At 40.5% G+C, this 24,775-nt stretch overlaps 1 protein-coding gene across 1 annotated transcript in view; it reads right to left on the bottom strand.

The window, feature by feature from the left end:
• Positions 1 to 1,221: 1,221 nt before the first annotated feature.
• Positions 1,222 to 24,775, bottom strand: part of tns2b (tensin 2b) — a 27,475-nt gene continuing 3,921 nt past the window's right edge. Inside the window, 25 exon segments of the mRNA XM_046846365.1 lie at positions 1,222 to 1,486; positions 2,065 to 2,094; positions 3,123 to 3,191; positions 3,371 to 3,539; positions 3,624 to 3,701; positions 3,808 to 3,885; positions 5,635 to 5,859; positions 5,938 to 6,668; positions 6,793 to 6,883; positions 7,731 to 8,864; positions 8,867 to 9,010; positions 9,884 to 10,000; positions 10,153 to 10,218; positions 10,322 to 10,451; positions 10,547 to 10,622; positions 11,434 to 11,494; positions 11,979 to 12,091; positions 12,224 to 12,307; positions 12,397 to 12,461; positions 12,686 to 12,808; positions 14,341 to 14,391; positions 14,491 to 14,674; positions 14,763 to 14,794; positions 20,280 to 20,317; positions 21,578 to 21,674. Coding sequence (XP_046702321.1) covers positions 1,339 to 1,486; positions 2,065 to 2,094; positions 3,123 to 3,191; positions 3,371 to 3,539; positions 3,624 to 3,701; positions 3,808 to 3,885; positions 5,635 to 5,859; positions 5,938 to 6,668; positions 6,793 to 6,883; positions 7,731 to 8,864; positions 8,867 to 9,010; positions 9,884 to 10,000; positions 10,153 to 10,218; positions 10,322 to 10,451; positions 10,547 to 10,622; positions 11,434 to 11,494; positions 11,979 to 12,091; positions 12,224 to 12,307; positions 12,397 to 12,461; positions 12,686 to 12,808; positions 14,341 to 14,391; positions 14,491 to 14,674; positions 14,763 to 14,794; positions 20,280 to 20,317; positions 21,578 to 21,674 — 4,134 coding nt within the window. The 3' untranslated portion in view covers positions 1,222 to 1,338.

Raw genomic sequence — 24,775 nt, 5'->3', positions numbered from 1 at the left:
ACGAGTGAATAATGCAGAGCGCATTTCTGTTTAATTATAAATAGAAAGCTCAAAATGTCTACTTAAAAAAACAAAACAATTTACATAAAAAATAAATATTTTATTCTGTAATCCGTATAAAAGTTAGGAGAGGAACAGTTTCTCCGGTATCACCGCAATAACCGTCCGTGTGGAAACAGCAACGGTTCCGTTTGGTGTCCTGATGATTTGCGTCATTTAAAACACCAGAATTACTTTAAAACTTTTACAAGAATATTTATTCTTCATGCTCTATGTTGAGTTTGGTTTCACTTTCACGCTTTTTACTGAAGTTCATGTCAGAGAACAAACTTCTTTACTTTCACTTAAGTATCTGTACTTCTACTGAGTGAAGTGTGTGTGTGGCATTTCTGCTGGAATATAATAAGTCCATCTATCTGGTTTCATAAAAAACAGTAATAATACAATTATTTAAATACAAATTGCTCAAATAAGTAATTATAAGTAATTTTCTCTGTAACTATATTTTATAGGTTTTGAATCACTTTTTAGATATTTGAATAATGAAGTCAATTTAGTTCAAGATAAAGATTTTACTTCAGTATTTAAATGTATTAATGAGTAAAAACACACGTCACGGCGACTCACAGGATAATATTTAGACTGGGATGAAAACAAGACCACCGCGATGCATGTTGGGAAACGTAGATCATAGAGTAGGATTCGAGCGTCGTATTCTCTTTATTTTACACAGATATAATAATCTATAAAGTATGAATAAAAAACATATACCCAAACACAAGCCAGAGAAAAAAGAATAATAACAATAAAACAAAAAAATGAACTAAATTCAAATGGAAAATTAAATCTGATGAAAATAAAAAGTCTCACAATTAAATAATAAAAAAACTATTCTTATGAATTATTATTATATTAAAATTGTATATGAATTTTAGACAGACGTTTATTTCAGTGATCATTACAGTGCAGTTTATAAAGATCTGGATAATGTAGGCACTTTAGTGTAGTATAATATAATATTATACAATATTCAAGAATAAATATGTAAAATAATAACTGCAACAAAAAATCTGACTCTTCTCTTCTCTTCTCTTCTCTTCTTCTCTTCTCTTCTCTTCTCTTCTCTCTTCTCTTCTCTTCTCTTCTCTTCTCTTCTCTTCTCTTCTCTTCTCTTCTCTTCTCTTCTCTTCTCTTCTCTTCTCTTCTCTTCTCTCGCCCACCTCTTCTTTCTACATTTCTCTTCTCCTCTCCTCTTTTCCCATCCTTTCCCCTCTCTTCTCATCTCTTCTCCACTTGTCTTGTCTCATCTTGTCTCGTCTCGTCTCGTCTCGTCTCCCCTCACTTGCGTAGATGATGTGGTCCCAGCATGACTTTGTTGATGAAGTTGACGATGGCTGTGGCCGGCTGCTCCGGATCCAGTTCTGCAAACAGGTGACACATGTTTCCCACACTGCTCCCACTGCGCCTCGCTACGAACCCAAACATCCTGCAAAGAGTGAGAGAGAGGGAGAGAAAGAGTGAGAGAGGAAGAAAGGGAGAGAGGGGAAGAGAAAGAGTAAAAGGGGGGGAGTTGTTGTGATCCCCATAATTTTTATTATATTGTTCTATTTATATTGTAGTTTATTATTATTATAGTTTATTATTATTTCTGACTGACGCTTATTTCTGGTGTTAAATGTCTGTATGTTTAATGCTTTGGCAATATGACTGTCCATATTTCTAATGCTGATTAAGCAACATTTCAATCTTGAGAGAGAGAGAGAGAGAGAGAGAGAGAGAGAGAGAGAGAGAGAGAGAGAGAGAGAGAGAGAGACAAAGAATGACAGACAGAAAAGTTATAGCTGCTATAACATAAGTGACAACAGGAACTAATTTGTTTAACAGAAGATCAACAACATTTAATGTAACTATAAATGTATTAATGGTATGACATATTTGATTATTAAAACCTGTGTTTTATACACACACACACACAAAGATATATACACACACACACACACACACACACACACACACACACACACACACACACAATCACACAAAGCAAAGACATGTAGCACTCACCTGTTAGAGGATTTTTCAGCAGCAGTCCACCTGGCAAGCAAACACACACACACACACACACACACACACACACACACACACACACACACACACACACACACACACACACACAGAGATATCCACAAAGCCGCATGTAGCTGGTGAGCAAGCAGGAAAATGTGACTGAGAAAGAATAAAAAATAAAGCAAATAGAACACAGGAAGAGGCAGCAGACACACACACACACGCGTACACACGTATACACGTACACACACACACACACACACATACACACACACACACACACACACACACACACACACACACAAATGTACACACATGTACACGTACACACACACACACGTACACACACACACACACACACACACAAATGTACACACATGTACACACACACACACACACACACACACACACACACACACGTACACACACAAACACACACACACATACACACACACACACGTACATACACACACACACACACACACACACACACACACGCACACACACACACACACATACACACACACACACACACACACACACACACACACACACGTATACATCTATCTATCTATCTATCTATCTATCTATCTATCTATCTATCTATCTATCTATCTATCTATCTATCTATCTATCTATCTAATCTCTGGACAAAAGATTTGGGACACCTGGCTCGTCCATATGTGCTTCTTTTTGTAAGCACAAAGTTGGAGGCACACGATTGTGTAGGACGTCTTTGGATGCAAGAGCATGGCATTTTTCCCTTCACTTGAAATGTAAGACCTAAATCTGTTCCAGCATGACCATGTCCCTGTGCACAAAGCCCGCTCCATGAAGATCTGTTTTTTAATGGGTTGGATGATGTGAAAGATCTCCTGCTATAGAGCTCTAACCCTATTGAACATGAATGAGGCCTCCTCATATCTCCTACATCAGTACCTGGCTTTACTAACACCCTTGTAGCTGAATAAATCTCCTAAAAATCTCCAGAAAATCCACACAGATTTTTGCCTGTATTCTTTTAAAATGTTATAATAATGTTAATTCTCATTTACCTCTGATCCTCTGGATCCACGCAGCTGAATATCACACTGTGGATGGGATAATGTCTCCTGAAGAACAGTCTGAATGGAGAAAGTGAGAGAAAAACAAAAATACAGACAGAACCTCATTTTGTTAGCCTTGAAGGAAAGAAGAAACAGTTAAGAAAAGCAACCTGTGATTGGACGTAGCATCTGATTAAACCAGGAAATAAGATTGGATGTTTTGAAGCAATTGTGTACGTAAAACAGGGCTTGTGTACCTGCGCTGGCTGTCCGTAAGAGTGATACCGTGAGCAGACACCTTGAAGTGCACTACGGTGGCTGAAGGACATGGTTCTTGAGTCAGCGTGCACTTCACCGCTCTGGAGATGGCTTGTGGGCCAGTCAGAGACTCGGTGTCCACTGAGTTTATATAGAGAACATTGCATGCTGGGAGAGACACAAAGGCTGAGATGGTAAGGAATGTTCAAAAGGCAATGTATTAGTGGCGTAGTTGGATGGGCAGATGCTCACCAGCTCCCTGTTTGAGCAGTTCTGCAGCCGTGCTGGTGCTGGAGCCACTCTGCAAATCCTGCAGCTCTCCTACAAGATCTGAAACACACCAACACACCCGGAGCACATATTTATTCATACTAGTCATTTGATTTATAACTATAGGGAGTTCTGGGTCTGTGAGATGAGTGTGAAGGTGAAGCACCTTTGTCTGGGATGTGTAGTTTGCAGGGCAGGGAGACAGGTGTGATGGAGTGCTGGTAAACCAGAGCAGACAGAGAACCTGCCAATATAAAACAATTAGAATCTGATTCATCATCACTCAAACACGCACTCAAATACTGAAATTCATACATATCCATGTCTAAAGCACCACCCATATGTGAAGTGTTTACATGCTGTTTTGCACAACATTTTGTGTATATGTTTACAAGTACACTCTTTAGTTTACTTTTTATTGTGCATTTTACTGTGTAACATATACAGAACGTATTCCGCTTGGTGCTGTTTTGTGTATTTTGTGTATCTGCCCTGTTTTGTATTGCCTTTATATTGTCTGTTTGCACTGTTTTTGTGGTTTTGCATTGTTTGCACTAGGTTGCACATGATGCACTTTTTCTGTCTGGAACAACTTTAGCTTAATATTAGTCTTTAGCTCTGTGCTGTAGCTCTATGTTGCGTGATGTTACACCAGGGTTCTGGAGTAACGTTGTCGCTTTTCACTGTGTTCTGCATCAGAACTGCATATATATGGTTGAAATGGCAATAAAAGCTTCTTGACTTGACTTCATTTGAGTGACTACTCCGGTTCATTTGGTTTTACATCCCACAGATTTAAATAACCACCAAAATAACATGTAGAGCTCAAAACATACTCATAAAACTTCACAATAATCACACAAATGTGGAGAACCTGAAAAAAGGGCTAAATAAATGAGTACGGAGGAAATACACTAGATGGACTAGATGACTTTTCCACCCATATGTGGTTCTTTGCCAAACCGTTAACAAAAAAGTTTGGGTGCATTTAGTAGAAATCTTCCCTTCACTTGAACAAGGAGACCCAAACCTGTTCCAGCATCACAATGCCCCTGTGCACAAAGCCACCTCCATGAAGATCTGCTCTCCATGGGTTGGAAGATGGGGAAGATCTCCTGCTATAAAGCTCCATCCCTGTTGAACATGAATAACTGCTGTGAACACTGACTGCACCGAAGAAGCCTCCTCGCCTCACCTACATCAGCACCTGACTTTACTAACACTCTTGTAGCGGAATGAATCTCCACCAAATCTCCAAAAAATCTATTGGAACATCTTCCCAGAAGAATGAAGCTTATTATAAGAGCAAATGGAGACAATGTGGAATTGGATGTTCAAAAAGTGGCACATAGTAATCTTATTGTCCAATAGAAACAACAAAAAAGAGATAAAAACAAATGAGGAAACTTTCGGTATTTTGCCGTGAGAACTGGACCATGCAACAGGATCGGTATGTGCTGTTTTAACATCGCATTCCACATTTAGTCCCAATTTGCTCTTATCATTCCCTCAACCCTTCTGGGAAGATGCTCCGTTAGAATTTGGAGTGTGCTTGTGGAGATTTGTGCGTATTTAGACACAAGGGTGTCAGTAAATCAGGTACTGATGTAAGTAAGGAAGTGAGGAGGCCTGGGGTGCAGTCAGTGTTCACATTCATCCCAAAGGGGTTCAGTAGGGTTGAAGCTCTACAGTAGAAGATATTCATGGAATATTCATGGAATTTGTGCAGGGGCATTGTCCAACTGGAACAGGTTTGGCTCTCCTAATTCAATTGAAGAGAAAATTCCATGCTACGGCATCCAATGACACCATATACATTAGCCTTCAGCTTTGCGATATGTGTTTTTTTTGTAAAAGAACCACATATGGCTGGGAAATGGGAATCCTTTTGTCCATATAGTGTATTATGCACACTGTTGTAGATTTATTCCCCAGAACCCCAAGGTGTAAATTATGTAGCTGCAACTTTCTCCAGAACAACACGCTTTCTCACCAAAGTACGTTTCATTCTGACAGCCTTTGATTTTCACTCCTTTTGGTCCACTCTCGATCAAAAAGTGTCTGACCAGCTGCTCCTGTGTGTCAGAGGTGTGGCCATGGTTGCTGACATGAGCAGGGGGCGTGGCAACTTTAAGCGCTAATCCATATGCACCCTGGAATGAGCTGCTGTCCCTTATTAGGAAATAGCCAGGCTCTTTATCCTTTAGAACAGCAACCGCTAGAGGGCAAAAACAAATCTATTTTAATTGCAACCATCTTCAAAAGGCATAGTATGGGAAAATCTGTTGTGCTTTACCTTGATCCCTGGAGATTCCAGGCTTATACCAAAACTTGGAAGTATCCTGCACAAACTTGGCACTGACACGATTTTCTGGCTCCGGAGTTACTTTTTGTTGGGTCTCTGCTGTCGGAAAGGAGGCGTTTTGAGCCTTCAAGGAAGAGATGGACGATGCTGTGGATGATCTGATCGAGGATGAGCTTGTGGGAGAGTCCTGGAGAGGACGACCACGCTGTTTTTCAGGGAGAAGAGGTTGAGGAAGGTAAGAAGGAATGGTAATTGCAGTGTAGCCAGTGTATGGGAGATGAGGCACAGTCAACAGAGGGTAGTTAAGTGATGGCAAAGGAAACAAGGGTGTGATGTAGCCATCAGGCAATGGCGAAGAAGCTCTCAAATCACTATTACTTCCATCCTCATTGGATGAAGCTCTGTCTGTCAGAGTGGTCAGGCTGTGTCCCTCTGAACCTGGGCCCAATAAAAGAAGTTCACAGGAGGAGCTTCTTTCTGATGGGCAGGTAGAGTTCTTTTCCATCTCAGTAGGCAGTAAGGTATTTTCCTCCTCAATGCCAGGAATGACAGACTCTTCTGCCAGAGTTGTGGCAGGTGGTTCAGAGGTTTGGCTAGACTCACTCACAATGGTTGTGGTGGATGTGGACTGTGTGACTTCTGCCTTTGTTGCCTCTTCAGACTTTTGCAGCTCTTCAGTGGGTTTGTCTCTTGACTCTTCTGGCTCTACTAGAGGGCCTACACTGGTAATTCCAGAGGAGATTTGATCAATTTTAACCACTTACACAATTATTAGTACACAATTTGACACAGGTTATTGCACAAATGATGTTACAAATGAGAGAATATAAAATAAAATGTATGTACCTATTTTGGACTTCAGAAAGATCATTCTCACAGTCTTCTTTTGTAGAATCATCATTGTGGTTTTTCAGCTTTAAATGTTCATCTGATACTTCTACAAAATATGATGGATTTATATATTTACAACACATGATCTGGTTTAACAATACATGTTTTATAAATCAGGTTTGGGGTTTGTGTATGACTTTGGCTCTAAAATTATTTCAAACTTAATTCCAAGACTAAAACCAGCAATAAAAACTTAATAAAATTTTAGGGTTTTAAAGCTTTAACATTTAAAGTTCAGGAGAAATTAAGACAGTTGTGTGACTTGTATGGGCGTAACGGTATAAAAAACGATTTTACAATTCAATTTGCACCTTTGTTTTTACAATTAGGGAGAAGAAATGCAAAACAAAATCGTTTGACATCTTTTATTAATGGAGTTTATTATTATTATTATTATTATTATTATTATTATTATTATTATTATTATATATTATTAGATCCATTAGATTGATTAAATAAAATTTAATAAATAGAAAAAATTTATTCAATTGTTTACATTTGTTAGACCCAATTCGGGTAAAATAAATATTTATATAAGTGTGTGTAAGTGTTTGTTTTGCATTTATTATTTAATATTTCCTAAAGATATGTTCTTAAATGCTCTTCTTATTTCAGCATACTTTAATTATTTACTCTAATTTACTTTAACATTTCTCCTTTTAAGAGAAACTCTTTGAGCTGTACAATAAAAACACAAATTAAACTCATAAGATACACTATATTCTTAAAAATGTAACAGAGACTAAACAAACTTGCGGTCTGCCACTTAACACGTTTGTGAGGGAAATCAAATTGACCTGACTAGTATGTACGATCTGGCATATAAATTGACGGACAAAAATGAGGCAAAATGTAGAAGGTGCTAAAATGTGTAATAATTCAATACATCATACCTGTGTGGTTAAACTGGATACTATGCTCTTTGCCAGATGTGGGGCACTGAACAGGATGTTGGGTAAGACTGGTCCTTTTTGGGGAAGGGGTGTGAGCTACTGGAGATGAGTTTGGAGACTGAGCCATGGAAGCATAACCAGGACTGTCTCTTACATGTGCTGTGGAACAGTGCCAGGGAAGATGTGGGCTGTGGTATCCACTGCTGTGGGGGCTTGGATATGGACTTGATGAAGAGTCTGGTTGGGGGTCTGCTCTATAGACACCAGGACGGTCCTGTTTAGAGACTGAATGGCAATGTCTATGTCCATATCCAAAAGATGACATCATGGGTGGCATAACAGCTCTGTGCTGCCAGCAGTCTGGATCTTGAGATTCCATATCTCCATCTCTTGCCCAGTGCACAGCCCCATCTCGCCTATATCCAAAGCCTGGCTCTCGGTTCCATGGGAGATTTTCTTGTTGGCTCACTTTAAGAGAGTGCGACAGATCCTCCCGTAGGTGTGAGCAGTCCCTGCAGGAACAGGAAGTTGGTGAAGTCGAGCTGAAGCGTAATTCATGGTAAGGACTGGGAGGCAGGGATTGGTGGGAGGACTGAGGTGGTCGAATGTGGGTGTGGTTGTTGGATAGAGCAGAGTAATGGAACAGAGGGTATGCATCCCCTGGACAGTATAGGCGAGCTTGTACAGGAAGAGTGTGCGCATGGGAAGAACGAGTATGTGAATGGGTGTGTGGTTCTGGAGAGGCGTAAGGGTAACAGGACCGGGGGCAGATGGGATGCTGCCAGTGGCCTCTATCCCAAAGAAAGTCGGACTGAGACCCACATGGCTCACACACTGGCAGAGTAGAAGCACGAATACAAGGCAGTGTGAAGTGTTTCGGATAGAGTTTTTGAGGGGGTGTTTTGGACAAATCAGGGCCCAAGTACGAATGAGGGTGGGAATAAGGACGAGCACAGCAAGAATGCTCTACCCAGAGACGAGAGCAATCACTGTCATCTAATATAGCTGTCTCTCGATCCTTTTCTCTCACATTTGATTTATCCCTTTCCCCATCCCTCTCTCTGTCCTCCCTTTGGTGAAGATAATGAGATGAAGAAAGTGGTGGTCCTTTAAGCTTGGAGTGAGTGGAATGGTGACCTGAGTCAGAGCTAAGGCAGGGAACTGACTGGGGGTGGAGGGGTTATTGACAGGTGGGTTGTTGGATGTAGAGTCAGGAACACGGCGCTTCTTCACCTGGGCATACAAACTGCCATCAAGTGGGCCACGAGTGTGACAGATATCTACACAATAAACAGAGACACCGTAAGGTCACTTTATGAATATTTATGTAAAATTGAATTATATTTACCTAAGCAGTATGATTAGTGTAACGTGGATAGGTTAGCTCAGATACCCTGGCCACTCCCTTCCATAACTTCAGATTCTCTTAAGACTCCCTTCCATTACCACAGATACTCTGAAGACTTCTTTCTATTACCTCAGATACTCTTCACCACTCCCTTCCATTACCTTAGAGACCTGGGCACTCCCTTCTATTACCTTAGATGCTCTGAAAATGATCTTCCATTATTTTAGATACTCTGAACACTATTCTTCATTACCTCTGATACCCTGGCCACTCCATTCTATTACCTCAGATACTTTGACCACTCCAATCTATTACCTCAGATACTCTGACCACTCCCTGCCATTACCTCAAATACTCTAACCACTCCCTTCTATTACCTCAGATACTCTGACCACCCCCTTCCATTACCTCAGATACTCTGAAGACTCCTTACCATTGCCTCAGATACTCTGACCACTTCCTTCTATTACCTCAGATACTATTGACCACTCCCTTCCATTACCTCAGATACCCTGGCCACTCCCATCTATTACCTTAGATACTATGAAAATTCTCTTCCATTACCTCAGATACTCTAAACACTACTCTTTATTACCTTTGATACCCTGGCCACTCCATTCTATTACCTCAGATACTCTTGACCACACCCTTTCACAACCTCTGATTCTCTGAAGACTCCCTTCCATTACCGCAGATACTCTGATCACTCTCATCTATTACTTCAGATACTTTGAGCTTACACATCATTGCCTCAGATACTCTGAAAACTCCTATGTATTATCTGTGTTTGTTTGTGAGAACGTACCCTCCATACTGTCTTCATGGTGAAAATTAAAGTTTTCATATGAGTCCCAGCGCACAACTGGATCTTTGCAGCTGATATCTGGACAATCCGCAGGGTTCTTCTTCTGAATCTCTTCTCCTGAACGAATACACACACACACACACACACACACACACACACACACACACACACACACACACACACACACACACACACACTTCAGTTAAAGCAGATATAACCATTGAGAAGATTGTCAGATTTAGTGCATGATGAAACAAAAGAACCAGAACCTCTCTTCTGCTCTGAACTAGTGGAGAACACAAGCTGTACTGTAGCATCAGCTGGATAGCGTTTATCTAAAAGAATATATAACACAAATAACATTTTAAAAAATTCAATGCGTGTGTGTGTGTGTGTGTGTGTGTGTGTGTGTGTGTGTGTGTGTGTATAAATACACACCCGTGAATGCATGGTCCAGCTCTTTCTTTCCGAACCAAAGCTGTGATCCATGAACTGTACATGTATGGAACTGCACTCTAAACACACACTCTCTCTCACACACACCTGAGCGCCGATGATAACACTTCACCTAGTGAGATGAGAAGATAAAACTTACAGCTTTTTCACTTTTTGATCTATAATGAGGTTATGCAGAGCAGAGCAGAGCAGTACTTTATATCGTACCATAATGTCCCCCTTCAGCAGCAGAGCCGGTTCTATTTTGACACACAACATTCGGTTCCTGGAGTCTTCTGTGTCACTGCAACAAACACAAAAAAGTGTAGTCTTTTGAAGAAATACAGTTTTTCAAGGTTTTTGAGACAAGTACATTTTCCTTTTGTTTCTATACAACAAAATAACAAAATAAATAAAAAATTAAATTGGACAGTAAATGAGTGAAAGAAAATACTGTGTAGTCCAAATGGTACGTTTGTGTCTCTACCAGAAGATCTTGTGTAAATACCAGAAGATCTTGTGTAGGATGGAGAACAGGAGAGAAAATGTGTTCAGACTCCCTCACCCCCACAGTCACACATAGAGGTGGAAGTTTCATGGTTTGGGGTTGTTTTGGAGCAGGGAAGATTCCAGAAAGTAAAAGGAATCCTAAACCAACATGTCTCCCATTCCACACTTCAACACCATGCAGTTCCATCTGGACTGCGGCTCATTGGAAGCGACTTCACCGTACAAAAAGACGATGAGCCGAAGCGACGAATATGTCTGAACCGTCGTCTGGAGTGATATCTATCATGGAATGACCTGACCAGTCACTGCACCTAAATCCTATTGAACTAGTAAAGTTTTACAAGAGGCACATCTAAATGCCTGGAGAAATTAACTGTCCAGATAAAGGAGTATTTTTCAGTAAAAATAAAGTGGAACATGTGGACATTTACAGATTTGTTTTGGCAAATTAAATCTTTACACTGTTATATTACTGAGTATGTTGCATAAAAACAAAAAGAACATGCAAGTGTCTCTCAAACACCATACATCACTCGTTTCCACACTTTTTACAGCCACTGTAATGATCACTGATCTGCAATAATAAGCCATGAGACTTGACTCACTATATCCTTGAGGTGTAGACCAGCTTCATAGACTGATAAATCTTCAGGAATGGTGCATAAGCTGAGAGACAAAAAATTCGATTTGTGCTCAGAACATCAGCCTTATTTTACACAAAGCTTAATCAATGCAGATATATTATTGTAATAAATGTTATGAAATGACTCAAACAGTAGACATTTATATATTATCCTGTAGGAGGCAAACACATGCTATTAGAACAATTCTATTTTCATTTAGGCAATGCAAAATAAATAATGTAAAGATTTTAAAAATTTAAAAAAATCTCTTAAACAAATAGGAAATATAGGAAATGTTCTTTTTACAAAAAATAATGATTTAATCTGCAAAGAAAAGGTTAAATAATAAATAGTTATGATTTAAACTAAAATGATAAAAATTATAATAATCACTTCAACGATATACAGTATAGAATATTTATTGCAATATATTCTGTAATTGCAATTTCAAGCAGAAGAGGGCGCTAAACATTACACACTGCTCCTGTAATGCTTTTTATTACTGACACCGTATAATGTGTGAGCACCTTCTCCAGACTCGTAGTTGGTTACAGCTGGAACATGAACCTGGTGCAGGAGCAAGGATCTGCTGTTTATCTTGATTGCACCAGACAGGAGCCCAGAAAAATAATAAATATATCTGTGTGGAAAATAAATACATTTAGCAAAATGTAGGAAAAATATTAGCAATAAAATGCATCATTAGTATTATGATGATAATGATGATGATAATGATGATGATGATGATGATGATGATGGCCTGGAGAGGAACCTGTTCTGAGACGGTTGTAGAGACGAAGAGGTTTTATCCTCACAGAACTTCCTCATGGCGACGGTGGTGAGAGCGTGATCCGCCCTGCGACAGAATCACCACCGGTCACAAAAGCGGGTTAAGTATGTGACACAACACCACTGTATGAATGCTGAGTGTGTATAAATGCATACCCGGCTGATATCTTGCTGAAGTGCATGTATGCTGCTATTATTACTCCAGTCTTGCCTCGGTTCCCCTGAGAAATATTTATTAGCTGTTATTAAAGCTGTAGTAATAACAAAAGCAGTTGTAGTTGTATAACTTCTTATTAAGATCTTCTATATAAAGTTTTATGGCCCTGAAATTAGCTCCACCCCCCAAAAAAATATATGTATATAAATAAATAATATATGTTCAGCTCTAAAGTTAGTTCTGCAGGTGGAATGCTTTAAACTAGTTACAACACCTTTAACCCCTGACCTTGCAGTGAAGCACGACGACGTTGCAGGGGTCAGAGTTCAACCAGCCTTCCATGGTCTTACACATGGTGCATATCTTATCCAGGGGTGGGGCATGGAGATCCGGCCAACCGAACTCCTCAACCTGGTAAGTACAGGATGTGTTCAGGTCAAGTAAGAGAGATATGAAGGTAGTGAGAAGGTAAGTGTTTTGGTAATTATTCTCAAAGTGCTTTCATATTTGCAGTGTTTAATGGGTTTGGATGGAACCTTGGCAGCTTCTCCCCCTCAAGTCAGTGAGAATACAGCAATCACATAGTGCCTGATGTCCTCAATTAGCTACAAACTGATTATAGTTGCATAGTATCTGCTTTCAGACCCTGAGAGATGCTTTCACATCCTCCTCAAGTATTTCATTTGGTATGATTTGCTCAGAGAGAGAATTTGGTCCAGAGTGCTTTGGTTTTGCTTTGCAGGTTACTTTTAGATATAAAAATGGATTTACTTCCTCAAGTTGAGTCAATTTAGACCAAGAGTCCACAAACTACGGCCCGCGGACCGAATATAGCCCACACCTACATTTGGAACGGCCCTCTTAACCATGCCAGAGACATATTCGGAAAATGTCATCTGAAATGTCCCATAGTTCTTAACAGAGGTCGAGGCACCCATAGTTGACCCCCGAAACTATCAGCTATCGGCAAAAATCCATCCTGATAGTTTTTCCGCCTTCCAGTCATTATACTGTCATTATGAGAGCAGCCTCTAGAGGGAATCACTGATCACCATGTGCTGTTAGTTTTTACATGTGAGACTGCGCGCTGCATGGAGAGCGCAATATTATATTTATTATTAATAATTTAAATAATAAAATGTATTCATTATATAATTCTATTTATTAATGAATATATTCATATTTATTTCATTTACCACATTTTCATCATCCAGTACTCTTTTTATTTTTGTAATAAATTTCAGTACTATTTTACACAGAGTTTTGCTTTTTTATTGGTATCAGTAAAATCGGTCGACCTCTAGTTATAAACGTAGCCTAATTGTTCTTTAGATTCACCCACAAACCACATGCACATGCATAAATAAGTAACTGTTTTCATTTCAATAGCAATGAATATGAAAAATTAATTACGACAGTAATAATGCTCTTTAAATAGACGATAAATCTCTTTAAAAGTGACGCTCGTTTGTCTGTACGGTGCAGAACGTAATAGTTAACTATTTTAGCATTAGGAGGTCAAATAAATACATTTAGAATCATAACCTCCAAAAATCTCAATCAAAAATCTCCACATTAACATTAGTAGTCTGTCATATTTTGTTTCACACCGACCAGGCTCTAATTAAAGAAAGGAAAAATGATGTGGCCCGTACAGAAAGAAGTTTGAGGACCCCTGCTTTAGAGTCTAATCAAGTTCTCATCTTGTTCAGGTGCTTTCAGAGCCGAGGGTAATTGCTATGTTTTCACCTGCCTAAAGAATGTTTCAGGGTCTCATATGAAAACCACATTGAATTCATTCAAATGCAGGAAGTCAGTCAAATACTTGCTTCATTGCTTCTAATCTGAGCCAAGGACAGAGCTGCAGCGCTGCAGGAATGCCATGTGTTCTGGAGATTTGGACTGATATTCTAGAGCGTTCAGACGTCCTCCATAAATCATACCTTGGGGTTTAATCTGCAGATGTCGTGCCGTTTCTCAGACAGATTTATGACCTGGAAGAAAAAAGGATGATTTTAAACTCGGCAATCAAACATTCACGTGATGCAGATTTCCAGTTAATGATGATGATGATGATGATATGAATGACCAACCAGAAACTTCTCCTGATGTTTAGATTTCAACATGGCCGCCACTTCTTTCAGGTGCCTGCGATAGCGCTGTTCATCCAGGTCAGGTAGGAAAAAGACGGAGATGATCCTCTCGGTGATGTAGATCAGGTCGAAATCGTAACGGCTCTCCATGACGTTCTCCATCACGTGCTCCACACTGTCACTCCTTTACGTCAAAAAGAACGACTGCGTTCATTTATTGTCAACAAAACACAAATATTCAAGCATAATTACACTGTCATGCGTTTTCATACCTAGGAGGAGCGTTGCTTTGACTTTTAGATGGCTACAAGACAGAAGAGAAGGAGAAAAATTGATTTCATACATTAATCACTCAAGATCTTTTAGAGACATTTACATGTTACTGAACATTGAGAACCACCTGAGAAGCAACCACATGAGGAACTTAAACACCATGATACCGGAGTAAAAAGTTCTGAATGAATCCCCTGAAACTATAGCAGCATTTAGATCCCTTTCCGGTTCCATCCACAGCGATTGTACACGTTTCCTGATGACCTCACTGAGCTCCATGGAGGAGTTTTGTGTGTGGTGGAACTTCTATGGTAAATATGGTGATTTTAATAAATGGCTTGACGCACAAGTTAAATTGGGAGATGCACTGGAGAAGAAAATGTAAAGAACCAGGAGATCATGGTAACAGCTTAATTATTAGTAGAAACACTGCACAGATGTTCTGGTACTACTTAATCTGTGGGTGTGACTCAGAGCAGCAGAATTGTAGATGCAACGAGTTGTTTTTAAAGTGCGTAATGAAAATAAAGCGTCATTTCGATTCATTCAGTCAGTTTTGGTCTGCAAATATCAAGAACAGCTTGAACTCCTCAATGATTGAAGTGATCATGGTATAAGATGATGATCCACGGCGAGGTGTGAAACCTTACACCGTTATAATGCTCTCAGCTTCACCTCGGGACCTTCTTCACCTCCACATCTACACAACATCCTGGAACACCTTACCATCCTGGAACATCTCACTTTTCTATCCCTGATCTTTTCAGGATTAAAGGTGAACACTGTCTCAGACGCTTCCATTTAAACAAAAATCCACTTGTTCATAACCCGACTCTGAATACACATAACTTTTGCATAGCTCATAAACTGCTAGATAAACACACAAACACACACATGTAAAACACACACACACACACACACACACACACACACACACACACACACACACACACAGAGGGTACACTAAAAGACTTTCAAAGCCCTGGGGATAAATGTTCTTCTCCTAGAGAGGAAGCAGGAAGTGAGTGGCAAATGAAAGAGAGCAGGATAACAGCAGCGCACGGGTTTCGCAGGTTTATAGAAACACTCTCATCCTGACACGTTTCTATTGTAACGACAGCATTGACATCGTTTTCTGAACATTTGAGGAAGGAGTTTCCAGTGTCAGAGGGAAAGCTGTAACAGTGAATTGAAGAGAGGGTCTGGTGAAGGAACAGTGTTTGGATGTTTATAGCTGCTATAACATAATAGAGAACAGGAACGACAAACCCGTGTGTGATGTTCTGATCGATTCGGAATTGCAGGTTGCTGCTGTGAAAGAGGTAAAAAAAAAGCACAAAGAATCCTAAATCCAGAGGAAATGTGCATGTGTGTGTGTGTTTGGAACAAAGTGATTCATGTCAATGACAAGCGTTTAGATTTATTTATTACTGTTGCCATAGTAACACAAACAGATGTGCACAAACACTGCCGTGTGTCCTTGTGCTTTTAAAGACATCTTCTTAGTTCATTAATTTAAAGTCCCACCGAGACACATCTGCTAATGTTTAACACTGGTGTGTGTGTGTGTGTGTGTGTGTGTGTGTGTGTGTGTGTGTGTGTGTGTGTGTGTGTGTGTGTGTGTGTGTGTGTCTTTTTTTATTCACACACTAATGTCATCTGTATTACGGATCCAAATGAATCCAAAGTAACTGGATCTTGGTTCTCATGAGGAACTTTTCCAGCGGAGTGTTTTCCAGATTAACGCCTGCCTGCTGGTCACATGACCTGCGCAACACATTTAGAAATTTCACTTCTGTCCCAAACGTCAACACAAACATAAACCACACTGATGAAACTTGTGCAAGTGAGCGTTTGAGTGATAGAGTGAATGAGTGAGTGGGTGAGTGAGTGATTGTGAATGAATGAATGAATGAATGAATGAATGAATGAATGAATGAATGAGCGATAGAGCGAATGAGTGTAAGTAAGTGATTGTGTGTGTAAGTAAATGAATGAATGATAAGAGTGAGTAAATGAGTAGGAGGGATGCTAATTGATTGAATGGATGAGTGATAGAGTGAATGAGTGAGTGTGTGTGGCTGAGTGTGTGGGTGTGTGAGAATGTGAGTGAGTGAGTTGGTGAGTGGGTGTGAGGGTGTGTGTGAGGGTGTGTGTGTGTGAGTTTTGTGTGCATGTGTGTGTGTGGGGTGGGTGTGTGAGTGGGTGGGTGTGTGGGTGAGTGGGTGTGTGTGAGTGGGTGTGTGAGTGAGTGAGTGAGTGTTTGTGTGTGTGTGTGTGTGAGTGGGTGTGTGGTGAGTGGGTGAGTGTGAGTGGGTGTGTGAGTGAGTGAGTGAGTGAGTGAGTGTGTGTGTGTGTGTGTGTGTGTGTGTGTGTGTGTGTGTGTGTGAGTGAGTGAGTGTGAGTGGGTGTGAGTGGGTGTGTGAGTGGGTGTGTGTGAATGAGTGGGTGGTGTGTGTGTGTGTGTGTGTGTGTGTGTGTGTGTGTGTGTGTGTGTGTGTGTGAGTGTGTGTGTGGAGTTAAAATAGTGATCTGAGAGAGACAGAGAGATGAAAGAGAATGGAGAGCAGCTGATGGAGTGAGAGCGGAGGATGAGTGAAATGCTTTCTGGATTTAGGGAACTATTTCTATAACTCTATTTCAGATGATCAGCTGGTCACTCGTGAACACTCGTCTAACACACACACACACACACACACACACACACACACACACACACACACACACACACACACACACACACACAATACACGCACAGCACATCATAAACACTAATGAGTGTAATGTGTGCATTAGTGACAGGAAACAGGTAGTAACGAGAGACAGGAGAGAGACTTTACTGCATCCTGTCTCAGCAGGGTGAGAAACAAACTCCTCAGACTCACTGACTGTCTCTCAAACTGACTGACCCACTGAGAAACTGACCAACTGATAAATGAGTCTTAAACTGACTCACTGATCATCTGAGCAACTCTCTAACTGACTCTTTGACTTACTGATTACCTCTCAAACCGAAACCCATTGACTGACTAAATAATTTACTGCCTGATTGACTCATTTACTGACCTGTTGTCTGTTTAAATGACTCATTCACTGACTCGCCGGCTGACTGACTTGTTCACTGATTATACTTATTGATTTACTAACTAATTCGTTTACAGATTCATTGAAGTACTGACTTACAGACAGACTCACTCGCTGACCAACAAATAGGAAACGTACAGACTCACTGACATACTGACTCCCAAACCTAATCACTGACATACTGACTCCCAAACCGAATCACTGACGTACTGACTCCCAAACCGAATCACTGACGTACTGACTCCCAAACCGAATCACTGACGTACTGACTTCCAAACCGAATCACTGACGTACTGACTCCCAAACTGACTCACTGACGTTCTGACTCCCAAACCGACTCACTAATGTTCTGACTCACTGACGTACTGACTCACAGACTGATTGATTCCTGATTGTTAAAGTAACTCTAAATTGAATCTTTTTTTTTTTTAATTCTCCAGAAAAAATAAGCAAAAAAGGAAACCAAGAAGAGGAGAGGAGATGATAGAAGAGAAGAGAAGAGAAGAGAAGAGAAGAGAAGAGAAGAGAAGAGAAGAGAAGAGAAGAGAAGATGAAATATAAGCAGAGGAAAAAGAGGAGTGGAAATGGGATAAGGAAAGGACAAAATAAAAAAGTAAATTAATGAATTGAGAAGAATGACAGAAATGACAGATGGCAGACGACAGAACAGAAAACAGCTAAACCTTGTTATTCTGTCACTTCAGCCTCGTTTCCACTCGCATAAGCAGGAAGTTCTTTTTACCTTTCAGACGTCTGGTTCTCCACTCCCGTTCTTCTCCCTGACACGGGTTCTATCAGCGAGAAAAAAACTCTCCGATCCTGTTCTCCATCTCAGAGTGACAGTACACACCTCCTGCCCCTCCCTCCATCCCTCTATCCCTCCCTCGTAACACAGCATGAGAGAAACCGGAGAACTCTGAGATTACAGTGCAACAGCTGCACTCTGTGCTTTGGATCAGCCCCAAAAGTATTGGCACCCCATAATAAACCTATTAAGTAAAATTATAAATTAAGACCATAAGCAGCTGAAGATGTTTTGAGTCTGAGCGTATGGGGACAGTGTTTCACTTTTATCAACAAATTAATTTTTAAAGAAATGCCTTTTGAATAAAGTATTGGCACCCCACTGCTTATACGTAATGCTTGGCGATGCTTTCGGCTAATCATGAAAGGATCTCGACTGTGGGAATCCTGAGAATCCTGAGATAGGATGGTCAGTGCAAAATGTTTTGAGATTATGTACAGAATAACCTCATGGCAAAGGCAACCAATTTAGCCTAGCTTAGCTGCCTCATATCAACACAAAACAACACACTGGGTCTTCCTGGGATTTTCACCAATGTTTGCAGCCCCAGTGAGAAGTTCAGGAGTGATATTTTGTGTGTTTCTGTAAGAACATCTATAGTTTTGTTGTAGCGTTACTGATTGCTTCTTACCAGAGCAAACAAAATCTACTTTTGGAGGAAAAAAAATCTTCAAACCAAAAGAGAATGAAGCCGATTCACTGAAGGGGAAAGGGCGTATATATTTACGCAGACTTTTGATCATATTCTTAAGAAAGGAAAAGTAATACCTAATGCAGCCGTCGCCAAATGACAAGAAAAAGAAATGATTTTGCGATTAGTTTACCACTGACGTGAGTGGTTTGTTCATGATGTGTCAGCCATGTTTGTTTATAACGTGAGAACGCTAGCAGTAGACTGTACAAGAAACAGAAATAATTTGTTCACCTCCCCAGTCTCCTGCTCTGAGTCCTTCAGGGTTGTGCTGCTGTCACGTGACAAATGAACAAAAGTCTTGAGGAACAGAAGGCGAACAAAACATTTCTGTTTCCTGTATGAGCCTATTGCTATTGATTTAATGCTACAAATGACATGCAATGAACAAATCAACAAGACATATAAAAGATACATTTGCTTTAGGAACACTGTTGCGTTTGTTACGTGAAAAGCGACAAACAGCCACATATTAAAACATCTTTACACCTGGAGAAGTGTTGGGTGCCAACGTTACTCGTTACCAGTGCAAACTTCAGGAAAACTAAAAACCATCAGTGACTGCTGACCAGTAGCATCGCTACATGAAGCTAGCATTGATAGTTACTAGAAGTGCTGAAGAACACTGTACACTTACACTCCGTGAGTTATTGTGTGTAAGTGAGTGTATTTGTGAGTGTGTGTGTGTGTGTGTGTGTGTGTGTGTGTGTGTGTATGTGTATGTGTGTAACTGTGTAAAAGTGTACCTGTATGTGTGTGTATGTGTTTGTGTATTTGTAAATGTATGTTTGTTAATGTGTGCAAGTGTGTAAAAGTGTGTTTGAGTGTGCAAGTGTGCTTGTAAATGTGTGAGTGTGTATGGGACTGTATTTGTGAGTGTGTAAAAGTGTAATTGTTTGTGTGTGTGTTTGTGGGCGGGGGCGTATTGAGACATACCTTAATTTCACTGTTACTGTTAATTTCTCTTCTGCAATCTGTAAGAAAAAAACCTTATCTTTATTGTGTGTGTGTGTGTGTGTGTGTGTGTGTGTGTGTGTGTGTGTGTGTGTGTGTGTATACAAAACCAGCAAGTAGTTTGGACACAGCTTCTACTTCAGAATTTTATTTTATAATATTGTTATACAAGATGGCTTCATGTAGCTTTGATGCAGTTTGGCAAACTTACAACATTCTCTCATTAGATTCACAAGGTCATCACCTGGAATGAGTTTCAGGTGTGTTTTATCAAGAGCTCATTTGTGATGCTTCTGACCTTCCTAATGTTCTGCACAGCAGAGGAAAATGTGAGTACAGAGTCAAGAACCCTTTTAGTGCTACTACAACTACTGTACAAATCCATATTATGGCAAGAAACACTAGACATAAGATCCATCATTATTTTAAGAAGCTCAGTCTCATCTCAATAACTTTAAATTAATCTCCAAGTGCAGTCTCCAAAACCATCAAGCGCTGTGATAAAAAACAAGTTCTCATGAGCACCATCACAGGAAAAGAAGACCAAGAGCTACCTCTGCTGCAGAGAATAAGTTTATTCGAATTACCAGTCTCACAAACCAACAATTTACATAAATGCTTCTCAATTGGCAGACATTTCAACATCCACTGTACAGAGAAGACTGCAGTAAAGAAACAATAAGCAGAAGAGACCTGTTTGGGCTAAGAAACACAAGGTATGGACTTGTCTGATGAGTCCAAATTTGGGATTTTTTTTTTCTAAGCATTGATGCATGATTCCTGAATGAGTGATTCCCACTGTGAAGCATGGAGAAGGAGGAGGTGTGATGGTGTGGAGGTGCTTCACTGGTGACACTGTGACAATTGAGGACACACTTAACCAGCATGGCTTCCACAACACTTTTGCAGCAACATGCAGCTGTTCCTTCTGGTTTCTGGTTGGGAGCTTCATTCGTTTTCAAGCAGGACAATAATCCCAAGCACACCTCTAGGTTCTGTAATGGAGTGCTGCATCATACTCTGCTGTGGGATAAGTTACCCACAGCAGAGGGAAGGAAAAGCAGTTAACAAGCACTCAGCAATTCTGGGAACTCATCAAGATTGTTGGAAAGTTATTCCAGGTGACGACCTCATGAGACTGAGAGAATAGCAAGTGTGCAAAACTGTGATAAAGCAAAAGATCTAAAATATAAAATGTATTCTGGGTTATTTAACACTTTTTTGTTTTCTTGCACGCGTGTGCGTGTGTGTGTGCGTGTGTGTGTGTGTGTGGGTCTTACCTCCATAACAAGCTCCATCACTGTCTAAGATCTTCCTACACACAGCACAATGGTGTTTCTTCTCAGCCTTTAACATTTTGAAAGACTGTGCTCCTACACACACACACACACACACACACACACACACACACACACACACACACACAGAGTTTAATAAATGAATGAGTTTCATGCCAATTAATATAATTTTTTAAAACCTTTTTTCCAAACAAATAAATATGAGTTCCTGATGTGAGACGAGTGTCTCAGTGTGTTCCTGACAGTCAGGGCCAGCAAAACCTTCTCTGCTGGTCTAAACACTGTCAGAAGCACTGATCTACATTTACAACCTAAATTCTAATATTTGTTCCATGAAATTGTATTAATTTATTAATCAGTTTATTCTCTTCATTTCGTAGTGTTTCTCTCGGCTGCACTGCTTCAGTACGTGTATGTGGATGTTAGATTTTTTTGTCCAATCAGATTTCAGCCTCTATGTGCTGCCATGTCAATCTAATCTGCTCAGAGCCTTCAGAGTCAGTACTGCTGGCTTAAATAAAATGCTGGTCTCTTTAAAAATCCATTTTGAAGAAAAGCTAGTCATTGTGAGGAGGTCACCAACCCTGAAGCTAGCTAGCGTGTCTCAGCCCAGGAAAGGGTTTGTTCTCCACTTCCAGACCAGTGAATACGAGCAGTACCACTGGATTACAGCCTCTGGGGGGCGCTGCACATTATGAGTCTGCATCTCTGGAGAGTAGGTTGTATTTTATATTACATTTACATTTTAATGTTTTTGTCATGTTATTAGACAAATATTGATTGTGAACTGCTCCAGATGTTGTAGGTGCACAGTTGTGGTTGTAGTGTAGAGGTTTGGAGTGTAACTGGGTTTGTTGTTTTAGTAAAATGGTTTTCACCTCCAGATGCGAAACGGCTCTCTGTAATGCCACGTGTTGTTATATTGTGTTTTTGTATTGTATTGATGGTTTCTATAATGGTGACGTGATTGTGGTGTATTAAGAGGTGGATTAAGTCGGATGTCCTGAAGGTCCAGGTACCAAATACACGACCCGCCACTGAGTACTGATGTAAGACGAGTGTTTCAGTGTGTTCTTGCATTCCCGAGGAAACAGAGTTTAGAGAAACTGAAACAGGACAAAATTTAGGACAGAAATATTTCTCTGGTTTAATCTATGCCTTCACTCTTCTCATTCTCTCTCTCTCTCTCTCTCTCTCTCTCTCTCTCTCTCTCTCTCTCTCTCTCTCTCTCACACTCTCTCATTTCAGCCAAATCCCCACTCATGACTAAACTATTTCCTCCAACACACACAGGGGCAGTGTGCTCTCTCTCTCTCTCTCTCTCTCTCTCTCTCTCTCTCTCTCTCTCTCTCTCTCATGAATGAAAGGTTGCTTTATTGGCATGGCAGATTGAAACATTTGTATTGCCAAAGCTTGTTTACAGATTGATAGAATATACAGACAAATAAAAACAGAACGCTGTCTCTTTGTTTCTCTTTCACCATTTCTCTCTGTCTTACTCTATCTCTAATCGTCTCTCTCTCAGACATAACCTCAACAATTCAACAACAAAAAATTGCCCGGAAAAATTAACCAGGCAGTACATTTCACCCCCAGGTCTTCAGTGATGTTCAGTGATAAATCAATCCACCTCCTAATCCCATCATTATGACTCCACATCTACAGAAAGCATCAGTATAATAGAGAAGTGCAGTAGATCAGAGCTGCATCACACACAGGATCTCATACAGTCACAATGAACATCATCACTAAAGCAACAAACACAATGATCACAATTCAACACGTCTCCTTTCACTGGAGCCACAACTGCACCTCCACATACATCATCTCCAGCAGAAACACACACACACACACACACACTCACACACACACACACCTCCACATACATCATCTCCAGCAGGAGCACCGATATTCACCTCATCACACACACACACACACACACACACACACACACACCTCCACATACATCATCTCCAGCAGGAGCATCGATATTCACCTCATCACACACACTCACACACACACACACACACCTCCACATACATCATCTCCAGCAGAAACACACACACACACACTCACACACACACACACACCTTCACATACATCATCTCCAGCAGGAGCATCGATATTCACCTCATCACACACACACACACACACACACACACACACACACACACACACACACACCTCCACATACATCATCTCCAGCAGGAGCACCGATATTCACCTCATCACACACACACACACACACACACACACACACACACACACACCTCCACATACATCATCTCCAGCAGGAGCACCGATATTCACCTCATCACACACACACACACACACACACACACACACACACACACAGAGACACACACACACCTCACATACATCATCTCCAGCAGGAGCACCGATATTCACCTCATCACACACACACACACACACACACACACACACACACACACACACACACACACACACACATACATCATCTCAGCAGAAGCACCGATATTCACCTCATCACACACACACACACACACACACACACACACACACACACACACACCTACACATACATTATATCTAGCAGAAGCACCGACATTCACCTCATCACACACACACACACACACACACACACACACACACACACACACACACACACCTACACATACATTATATCTAGCAGAAGCACCGACATTCACCTCATCACATCACCCCCTCGGGGTTTCCTGCTTTTTTTCTGTGGGTTACGGTTTTTCTGTGGATTCGAAATGAAGGAAGATTGTGTGTTTTTGTGGAAATTTCACAGAAAAGAAAACGCTAAAGTATAAATGGTTCATGAAAAAAATAGTTTTTAACTGTTTTGGCGAACTCTTCTTACGACATCCAGCTTTTATTTAAAAAGTCCCTCATGTAAATGTCTGCAACCAAATAAATTTCTTCCCCTTTGTCCATCGTTGTGGAATGAAAAAGCACCTATTAAATCCATGTGAATATATTTCAGCTTGTGCAGTTTGCTACTGATGCAGTTTGTGAGCTCTGACTAGTGCCACTCTCTGACCGTCCAATCAAAGGATGTAAAAAATCTGATGTTATTGTACACCTGCTAGAGGACCTGGTGTCGCAATCCGATTGGTTAAAGCAACAACTTGACGCAACATCTACTTTACACTACAGGCGCTGTTTATTCCG

This window comes from Silurus meridionalis, chromosome 1 (genome assembly GCF_014805685.1).
Source record: "Silurus meridionalis isolate SWU-2019-XX chromosome 1, ASM1480568v1, whole genome shotgun sequence".
Classification (NCBI taxonomy): Eukaryota; Metazoa; Chordata; class Actinopteri; order Siluriformes; family Siluridae; genus Silurus; species Silurus meridionalis.
Note: the sequence above shows the minus strand (reverse complement) of the source record. Positions and strands in the feature narration are given on the sequence as shown.